This window comes from Pteronotus mesoamericanus, unplaced genomic scaffold, assembly GCF_021234165.1.
Source record: "Pteronotus mesoamericanus isolate MK-2021 breed Mesoamerican mustached bat unplaced genomic scaffold, CSHL_Meso_final contig_502, whole genome shotgun sequence".
NCBI classification, from domain to species: domain Eukaryota; kingdom Metazoa; phylum Chordata; class Mammalia; order Chiroptera; family Mormoopidae; genus Pteronotus; species Pteronotus mesoamericanus.
This window is the reverse complement of record NW_026555187.1, coordinates 1,678,562-1,688,191: the sequence shown is the minus strand read 5'-3', so window position 1 is coordinate 1,688,191 and position 9,630 is coordinate 1,678,562. Positions and strand designations below refer to the sequence as shown.

The 9,630-nt window shown below is 56.2% G+C and overlaps 2 protein-coding genes across 2 annotated transcripts; one reads left to right on the top strand and one right to left on the bottom strand.

Moving 5' to 3' along the window:
* Nucleotides 1-1,764: 1,764 nt before the first annotated feature.
* On the top strand, nucleotides 1,765-3,003 carry INSL3 (insulin like 3). The gene is made up of 2 exons (XM_054578713.1): nucleotides 1,765-1,954; nucleotides 2,801-3,003. Exons 1-2 carry the CDS (start codon nucleotides 1,765-1,767, stop codon nucleotides 3,001-3,003), a joined length of 393 nt encoding a protein of 130 aa, XP_054434688.1.
* A 2,334-nt stretch (nucleotides 3,004-5,337) lies between these two features.
* Nucleotides 5,338-7,903, bottom strand: B3GNT3 (UDP-GlcNAc:betaGal beta-1,3-N-acetylglucosaminyltransferase 3). The gene is made up of 2 exons (XM_054578712.1): nucleotides 7,298-7,903; nucleotides 5,338-5,889 (listed from the first exon to the last, which is right to left on the bottom strand). Exons 1-2 carry the CDS (start codon nucleotides 7,880-7,882, stop codon nucleotides 5,338-5,340), a joined length of 1,137 nt encoding a protein of 378 aa, XP_054434687.1. The 5' UTR covers nucleotides 7,883-7,903.
* Between the last annotated feature and the right edge of the window lie 1,727 nt (nucleotides 7,904-9,630).

Sequence of the window (9,630 nt, the reverse complement as noted above, 5' to 3'; positions counted from 1 at the left end):
CCCTGTACTTCCTCTGACCCCAGGGCTGGGGTGGTGACTGAATCCAGCTCTGTCTCCTCCTCTGACCTGGAGGCTCCGTGGGGGCTGGGCTTGGGACTCTGGGGTGTTTGTTGAATGAATAAAGGAATTCAGTATAAGGGATGGTCTGTTGCTGGACTTGGGTGTCAGGAAACCTTGGGGAAGGGTCCCAGCTGGGAAGGAATGTGGCTGGGGCCTCACGACAGGAGCGACAGCAGGGTGGGGTAACAGCTCCTGAGGACAGAAGACCTCCTCCCAGTTTCAGCTGCTGGCCTCGGCTCTGTCCTGGGGAACTGATTACAGGCTTTTAGTGGGTGGAGGGAACAGGCTGTTCTGTGGGGTCGGGGGCAAGGCCCACTGTGGGAGGGCTAGGCCATGGGAGGGGCCAAGTAGCTCCCTGGTGCTCCTCAGGACTGCGGGAAACAGGGAGAGTGACAGAGAGTTAGAAAAGATAGAGGCCAGAGAGGAAGGGAGAGGGAGTGAGAGAGCAGGGGAGAGAGACAAAGGCAGAGATCTCTCAGCTCAGGAAAGGCCACCCACTTTGGTGAAAAGCGCAGTGGGGGTGGGGGCGGGGGGGGGGCGGTGTTGCAGGGATGTCCCAAGCTTAAGCGAGACCCAGTTCCCGGCTCAGGCTGTCTCTGCCTTAGTCTCCTTTCTTGGTAACACAAGGTCACAAGGCTTCCCGGGCACCAGGCGGCACCCAGTAGGTGCCGAGCAAATGCAGCCGCCTTTATTCTCTGCCCAGCCCGAGGAGACTCTGATGTGGGAGAGGCAGAGCTGGCCAGCACCCACAGCCCCAGGGCCCTGCCCCTGCAACCTTGGGCGAGTGCGGGGTCCCCTCTATGAGCCTCAGTTTCCTTGCAAGGTTCTGGATGTCCCTGGTCTCCTTTACCTGAAGGCCCGCCCCCAACCACTACCACCTCATGAAATTATTATTTCTCAGTTTATCTATTTCAGTTCTTTTAAATGCTTAATAATAATAATAAAGACTCCTCAGCCAGAAGTCCATCTGGGGAAGATATACCCAAGGCCATGGTGGGGAGAGAGAGAGACCCTCACTGTTTTGTGCCTCTCTCAACCTATCAGCAGCCAATGCTGCAGCTGGGCCAGCTCCTGAGTTTCTTATTATGATTACAAGACAACATCAGTAACCATGATGACGTCTCTTTGAAAAAAATAAAGGTTTATTACTTATGGAACCTGGGAATAACACAACACCCTTGGACCACCGAGTGACTGGTTCGGGAAAAGAAGCCCAAGGTTCTGCTTTTATTGGCACAGAGGAGGGCGGGGAGGGGGCTAGGGTTTTGCTGACTCAGCCTTTATTGTGAATTCAAAACATGAGAGTGGTAATTTAAAGCATGAAAGAGAAAAAGCAAGTGGCCCAAATGGTCAGGTATCAAAATCAACCAAGACCTCTAAACAGAGGAGCCTTGGGGGAAGGTGGCCTGGTACTTCATCTAGTTGCTGGGCAGGCATGTGGTTTTTGGAGACTGCCATCATTGAAATGGTTGTCTCCATAACCAAAGCTTAAGTCAGGCACTAGCATTACCGAAAAAAAAAAAAAAAAAGGAAAGAAAAGAGAACACAGTGTCAAGGCTTACACTGAATTTGCCCTGACCCTGCCCTTGACCCTCTCTCCCTGGGCCCTCTTGCATGCTTTCTCCTTTCTCCAAGGTCCCCAGCTGGGGCCACCTAGGCGTCTATAAAGGGGTTGCACGCTGGGTTCTTCTGCCTCCCTCCACCATGGACCCCCGTCTGCTCCCCTGGGCGCTGGTGCTCCTGGGCCCGGCCCTGATACTGGCACTGGGCCACGTGCCTGCCCCGGAGACACCAGAGAAGCTGTGTGGCCACCAGTTCGTTCGGACGCTGGTGCGAGTGTGCGGGGGCCCACGCTGGTCCCCTGAAGCTGGGAGGCTGGTGGCTGGCAGCGGCCGTGAGTAGGGCAGGCGGGGGCTGTGTTTCCTGGTCTCTAAGTGGGGCAGGTGCACCGGGTGCAGGTGGGCGTCGAGACCACGGGAGGGCGGGTATTCACGCCCTGACCAGGGTGTACCTGCCGGCTGCCTGGCATGTGCAAGTCGGTAGAGGACGCTTTCTCCGCGAGGCGGGAACCTGTGGGAAGCCTAGGGGAAACTGGCAGAGCCTCGCAAGTGCAGTCAGATCTGTCTCTACCATTTCCATGTTTTGATCTTCATGCTTTTTTCCACTAATTTTGAGTTTTTAAAATATTACATCATTGCATTTTGGCGCTCCCTTAAATTGTGCTCCAGGAGGCCAGTGCCCACTCTCCTCACCCTAGCCCCAGCCCTGGTTCAGAGGGCATAACACAGGTTTGTGTGCATGTGTGTGCCACACGTGTGTCCTGTGTTCATGTGTCTGTGTGACAGGGATGCAGAGGCACACATGGCAGGCTGGGGGACTCTGAGGGGGGCTGAGGGCATGTACCTGTGTATGTTCATCCAGGGGTATGCATATGTCCGTGTGTAGCCACTGACTGCACACTTGGGAACATGAATGTGTCACATGTCACCTCTGCTGTCTTCTCCATTAAATGTCTGTGTGTCCATGTGACAGGTGACACAGGGACGCGTGCACTGCTGGGGACTTGAGTGTGAGTGTGGGTCAAGAGCTCATCCACCTGGGTGGATGGTGAAATCCGTGTCCAGTGTACAGTAGGCACTTAATGACTGCCTACTGTTTGTGTGTGTTTGCTGGGGCGCTCAGTGGAGTGTGAGCCTGCAGGGGCACGCACACAGAATGAGGGTGTCTACTCTGTCACCAGGACGGCTGCCGCAATGGTTGGAAGGACGACATCTCCATGGACTGGTGGCCAATGGGGACCCGATGCTGTTACTCGACCCACAGCTCCTGCCCCAGGCCTCTCACCATCACCATGACCGCCGGGCAGCTGCCACCAACCCTGCCCACCACTGTTGCCTCAGTGGCTGTACCTGGCAAGACTTGCTGGCCCTCTGTCCCCACTGAGCCCTCTGGGGCGTGGCCTCTGGGGAGCCAGAGACCCAGAAGGTATGGTCTGGTGGACTCCTGAAGCCACAAAGCACCATAAAGTCCTGTATCTGGGGGGATATTGTTGATTACCTCCTAGGACAGAGACCTCACCACCTATCCCAGGTCATCTGTCCTCTGTAGGGTCAACTTGGGGAAAAACACATACCCCCACCCTGGCTTAGAAGATCCTTGGTTTCACAGAGATGCCAGACACTGAGGGCCAAATGTCCTCACCTCTGAGGAGCCCCAGGTACCCACGCCCTCTGCATTTGTGGCTCCCCATCTTGCTGTCTCCCAATAGTAAATAAACAAAACTCCTGCAGAATTCAAAGCAGCTTTTTGCACTTTCTCAATAAAAAGGGACAAGTCTGGGTCAGCCTTCGTGTTGACTTGGCTCCTGGCAGCCATGGACCACCAACACTTCTAGGAGCTTGATAACAATTTGAGAGTCATCGCAATACAAAGTGAGGACACTAAGGCCCAGGGAGATGGCTGCCTGCCAAGGTCAGATAGGGAGGGAATGGCCAAGCGCAGGATTAAAATCCAAGTATCTCTTAAGAGTCCTGGGTGGGCCTTACTATCATTTAATACCCGCTTGATGGCGTGCACACACACAAATGTGTGAATGAGTCACAGTGGATATTTATTGATCCAACTCTGACCATTCTTCTCACTTGCATCTTCCCTTCACCCTGAGATGGGGATTGTACAATAGAACCTCCTTCCTATGAGGTGGGTTTGTATCTGCTGACCCTTCCCCTGGGGCTGGGAGAAAGTAGTACAGCGCAAGGTGTGTGGCACACAGTAGGCACACAATACTTAAAGAAGGGAGAGAAGGAGGCAGAATGGAGGACAGCAGAGCTACAGTCCTAGTGGCAGGAGGCGAACCAGGCAGGAGGGAGGCTGGTGGGACCGGGATGCGGCCTTGCCAGAAGCAGGAGGCGGAGGCGGGCCCAGTGACGCAGCAGACAGTGCGGCCTCCCCCCCACCCGCCCCCCCGGCACCTCTCTTTCCGGAGCCCGTCATCAGGCTGGCAGTGAGGATCAGTCCTGGAGGATATAAGCGGGGAGGGGGCAACGGGGAGCCACGGCAGGTGCGGGAGTAGGGAGACGGTAAGGGCCAATCAGCAGTCAAGACTCCTGCAACCCCACTTTGTCCATGGGTGTATATATTTATGGCAAATGAGACCTTTACAAATGAATGTAGATTGCTCTGAGTTAAAACTTGTAAATAACTAAAAAATCCAAAAAAACAAACATCAAAAGCCCTCTGGGTAGTCACAAAACATTTTATTCCCTGAGGAGCCAGCCTCCAGTCTGCACTCTGCTGCCTTAGGTGCCCGCGCCGCCGCCCAGTGCCCGAGCCCAAGCCCCACACACCCGTCCACGGCCAGCGGGGCTGGGTTCATGTCTTTACCTCGATCGCCCTGGTGAGAAAGGCGCGCTGGCACGGGGGGAAATGCCTCTGTCAAAACAGCTCAGGCACTCAAGGACCTGAACCGCCTCCTTCTCTGAGCGCTGGAGCGAGTGTGCGTACCGGCCGTGAGCCCTGTGAAGGCCCCTCTGGTCCCAGTACAGTTCCCTGAGTTCTTGGGGAGCCCAGGTGTGGGGGCTGGGTCCTGCCAGGGACCCTGGACACTGGGTCAACAAAGCCTGAGAAAGATAGCTGCCTCCCTCCTCTGCCCAAAGTTTCTGCCACTAGAGCACTGGATACCGCAGGCATGGCGGGGGCAGTCCCATGCATGGCCTCTCAGGCCATTCCTACCAACTGAGAGGTCCAAGACGTAGCAAGGGGTTGGAAATAGAACCATTTTCCCTGGCTGAAAAATGCTGCCTGCTTTAGTGGCATGTGAATCCAGAAATTTCCAGTTGGCTTTAAACCTTGGCCAGAACTCACCCATAATTAAACTACTGCAGGTTCACTACCAAGGAGAGGCTGGCCACTGTTTAGGGTGCAACCCATGATCAAGGTTGCGGCAGGGGTGTGGCACTTTGACTCAAAGGGGCTGGAAGCAGCAGCAGCTGCTGGAACCCCGGCTGAAGTGCTTCTACCGGTAGCTGCCATGGAAAGAAATGGCCCCTCCAGCTGAGAGTCTACGGAAAATGATGAACATAGAAGGAGCGGTATGGGGTGACTTTTGAAGGCTGTGTAGGAGTTTGCCACAGAAGTATTCATATTCACTCGCAAACCATTCCCGGCACCCCTCTGTGCCCTCAGAGGACAAAGGTCTCAGGCTTCTGGAGGAAGTTGTTATCTCTTCCTGTGAGGGGCAAAGTCAGCAGCCCAGAGGCTAGGGACGCTGATATCGCTTCAGTACACCTGCATGTGCCTGCCGCAGGTGAGGTTGGCCTGGCTCAGTGTGTTCCACATGAGCAGCATCTCGTAGGGCAAGAAGCGGTGCACCAGCAGCAGATCTCGGTAGAAGCAGGGGTCAAAGGAGGACAGACGCGCTGAGGGAGCCCAGACGCCAACAGTGCGGATGCCACTGTGTGAGGCGGGCTTCAGGCCCTCCTGCTTCAGGCACATGCCCAGGAAGACGTCATCGATGGGAAGGAGGTCTAGGGCCGGGGCAGCCCGACGCACAGCAGCCGCGGTGAAGCGGGATAGCAGAAAGCCGCCACCTCCACAGTAGGGCGGGTAGTGCTCCTCCTGTGTCACTATCTTTGGCACATAGTACTTGCTGTGGGGGGACCGGATGGGGCCCACGTTCTGGATCAGTTGCCCCACAAAGAGATGGTGGTCAGGGTCGTGGTCCTGCAGGTAGGAGACCATGTTGTCTGTGTGCGCAAAGACATCATCGTCCCCGTTGAGCAGGAAGCTAGCATTGCTGCACCGAGTCTTCTGCCACTGTAGGAAGAGCACCTGTGGGCGGGTGGACAGGGCATGTGAGCTCAAGGGCCGGGACGGTCAGCCTCAGCTCCCTGTTGGCCGCCCCAGCCCATCGGGCACAGCCGAGGATGTGTCCCCGTCAACCCAGTCTGGGTTTGAGGTCCTATGCCATGGGGTGACCTCAGCAAACAACTGCTCCTCTCTGTGCCTCAGTTCCCAACTTTCCACTCAGGCCTCACCTCAGGACCTGCCTACAGGATCGTTGGGGATCCATGAAGATGATACTTTTTAAAGCGCCAAGAAAATTGGCACATTTACGTTTATTCCTTCCCACGGTGCCTGGCTGGGTGCCACTGTCATATAATTACTTGGGTGGTCGTCATTGGACACCGACCCCCCCCACCAGACTCTGGGCTTCCCCTGTACCTCCTACCCGTGCGCGCTACCTGTTCCGTGCTCCCAGCACCCACTGCGGGCTCAGTGCCTCATGCTGGCTAGATTCGTGGTTGTCAAGCTGATATTTACCATGAGCTTCGGTGTTTTGTGTAAGAAGGTGGCGTGTTGGGGAGCCCTGGCCCTCTGCTTGCTTCGGCTTCAGTTCCCTCCATCGTGCCCTTTGCTGGCTACCAGGTACTGTCCTGAGGGCCTGCCCTGCTTTGAGTCCCTAATGCAAGCATAGGAGGCAGGTGTCGTTTTCAACCCCATTGATAGATGAGGAAATAGAGGCTGTCCAGAGACAGCGCCTTGAGCAAGGTTACCTAACACAGAAGTAACCCCTTGAGGTCATGACCCCAGGCCTGCCTGTACCTACTAGGAGCAGGACCCTGCACTGGGTGTCCACGTAGTTTGCTCCACACGTCCCCATCCACTTCGGTGGGTCCTTGGAGCCTCCACTGCCTCCTCTGCATGTGGATTCTCTCTACCTTTCATGGGTTCTTGTCCAGCGAAAACATTTTTATGGAGTACCCGCTGCACAGATGGGGCCTCAGGAGGGACCAACCAAATAAACGGGGTGTGTTCTGTCCAGTACCCCGCCTCCCCCGACTCCATTGCTGATGTTATTTGAGTGCCTGGTACTGGTCCAGGTGCCTTCTAAATATTATCTCTTGTCATCCTTATAGCAGCCCGCAGCGGTGGGTGAGTCCAATTAATAGCCCAACTTCCCTGATGAGAAAACTGAGGCACAGAGAGGTGAACGGTCAGCAAGGGCAACGCAGAGCCTGAATTTCAACCTGAGTCATCAGGCCCCTGGAACCGGGCTTGCAACCTCCCGCCAGCCTGTGCTTTCTACCCGGCCTCCCCTAGAGATGCCGTGAGGACAGTAGAGGGGGTGGGGTGAGGTGCGGGGTCTGCTGGTTTCCCTGAGCTCCTCAGAGGATATGGTGGCGATCTGGGCAGGAAAGACAGGTGGTCCCGATCAGGTGACTTTCGGCCAGCTCACCTGCTTGAGTGTGAGGTTGAAGAAGGAGTCGTGGAAGTCCCACTGCAGGATGTCGCCGTGAACCCTTGCCTCTATCGCCAGCAGCTGGTTGACTTTGCGGGCCTCGTGCGGATCTCGGGCTGTGCCCACCAGGAAGAGACGGCGCAGCCGACTGCCCCGCACAGTCCGCTCGCGGCCCCAAGTCTGCCGTACCACCTCCCGCCGCTCGTAATTGTGGGGCGACGACTTGATGACTAGCAGCAGGAAGACCGGCTGCGCGCACTTGCTCAGCGGCACGTCCTGCAGCAGCGGGAAGTCGCGGCAGTGTTTGTGCAGCAGGAAGTCGCGGACGTGCTCTGGCTGCTCTGCGAAGCCTGGTAGCTGAGCCAGGGAAGAGTTGGCCCTGCAGGGCCCCGGCGTGGGGAGGGTCACCTCCGGGAGCCAGACCAGAGCCGCGGGGTTGTCCAGCGGCTCTTTCCCTTGTGCGCAGGGGCCGCAGGGGCCGCACGGACGTGACACGTGCAGACTGAGGAGGAGGAGGAGGAGAGTGAAGGTGCAGAGGACCGCAGCCAGGAGCACCTGTGGTGAGGGTCTCGGATACCTCATCCTGGACTGCAGGGTTTGGGATTGATCCAAGGGGATCCCTGGGCTGGCTCCTGGGGAGAACAACACTCACTGAAGATCCCAGACGGGCCAAGCACCTTTCCTGGGCCACCTGCGGACCCCAACACCTGGTTGCAGCGCACAGTTGCTCAGGTTGGTAAAATAATGAATTTCACCCCCACCTCGTCCCCCACACCCCGCCTCCTCCAGGTGGACTCAACCCAGGTAGACTCTGGCAGTTGCGGGGGCCCCGCTAGGGATCGCTGCCTCTCTCCTTCGCCCCTTCTCTCTCCCTCTCTTCCCCTCTCTCTAAAAATAAATAAATAAATATCTCAAAAACAAAGCAAAAGAAAACCTCAAGCACGACGTTTGCCAACACAATGTTGCCCGCCTCCCAGTACCCAACGTCTGGACTGGACGGGCGTGATAAAGGGCACCCCGCCTGCCCTCAGCAGTCCTGGCGGTGCCGAGAGTTCGCTGGCCCGTACACCGTGCTGGGTGCTTCTGTGGGCTCTGCCCAGGTGGTCGCTACGCTGTCCTCCTGGGTGTCACTGTCTGAAGGGGCTAGGACCCTGTACCTGCTGTAGGGGACCCTGGGGTTAGGGGCTCGGCTTCCCCAAGGAGGGGATATCACTTGGTATTACCTCCTCCAAGTGACTGGGCAGCAACTCTGGGGCCACGAGAAGCTCCCCTCAGGCGTGGGTTCAAGTCCCTGATCCCCACGCAAGACCCTGCTGTCCACCCTCTCCAGGTCTCATTGCGAAACACAATGACTGGACTCATTGAAGCGCAATGGCTTCTTACTCTGAAGTTCATAGGGTCTGAACAACTCTGGGGGAGCCTCCACCCCCGCTTTGTAGATGGGGAAATGGAGCTTAGGGAGTTGTCCCCAGTGGATGCCTCATGTTGCCACAGGGACAACCTATTTGGTCTCCAGGTTCTTCAGCCCTAAGAAGGGTCTTCAGCAGCTCTTATCCCAAAATACACATATGAAAGCCACACATTCATTAATTTATTTAACAAACAGGTTCTGAGGAAACTAAGATGCTTCAATTATGGGGCCTGGTCCCTTGGAAGACCCTAACTTGTGGGAGACAAATTTGGACACCTGTGGGATCAGGGCTGGGCCAGAAGAAGGTCCAGGATATTGAAGCTGAGGCTTTGAGGGACGAATAGGAGTTCACCAAGAGTGGTCAAGGGGAGAAAAATAAAATGCAAAAGCGCAGAAAAGAAAGAAAATGAGGCACATTCAAGGGATTGCAGTTTATTTTGCTGAAAAGTAGAATTTGGAGAGAGGGTGATTTCTGAGGCGAGGGAGTATGTGGCCAGACCCTGTGAAGACACTGAATGCCATGGAGAAGCGGGGCTATTTCCTGGGGGAGGGGGTGCGAGGGGAAGCTCGGAGGGTGTGCGAGCGGGGAGCAGAGAGGTCAGATTCAGATTCGTTGTTGTGTGGTCCCTCTTTGCTCTGAGTTGACCTTGGCAAGCAGCTGTTCCTTGGGAGCCTGTCACCTCAGGACATGGGCATGGTGACACACCCCGATACAAGTCTGAGTCACTGGCAATTTTTCCTTCAAAATGACCAGAGCCAGCCATTTGGGTCTGAGCTGTTTGCTCTCTATGCTCTGGTGCAATTTCACCATCAGCCAGAGCGCACTCCCTCCAGGGCCCGCAGAAAAGGCTGTGTTTGCGGTGCACCTGCCAGGTGCGGTCATCTCAGGCACCCCCTATCCTCCTCCCCCCCCAGGACC

Excerpts from the sequence above, each read along its gene's own strand:
- B3GNT3 (XM_054578712.1), bottom strand. The coding sequence starts at position 7,882 with ATGAGGTATCCGAGACCCTCACCACAGGTGCTCCTGGCTGCGGTCCTC. Across the intron at positions 5,890-7,297 it reads TCAACCTCACACTCAAGCAG|GTGCTCTTCCTACAGTGGCA; the intron begins GTGAGCTGGCCG and ends ACCCGCCCACAG.
- INSL3 (XM_054578713.1), top strand. The coding sequence starts at position 1,765 with ATGGACCCCCGTCTGCTCCCCTGGGCGCTGGTGCTCCTGGGCCCGGCC. Across the intron at positions 1,955-2,800 it reads GCTGGTGGCTGGCAGCGGCC|GACGGCTGCCGCAATGGTTG; the intron begins GTGAGTAGGGCA and ends CTCTGTCACCAG.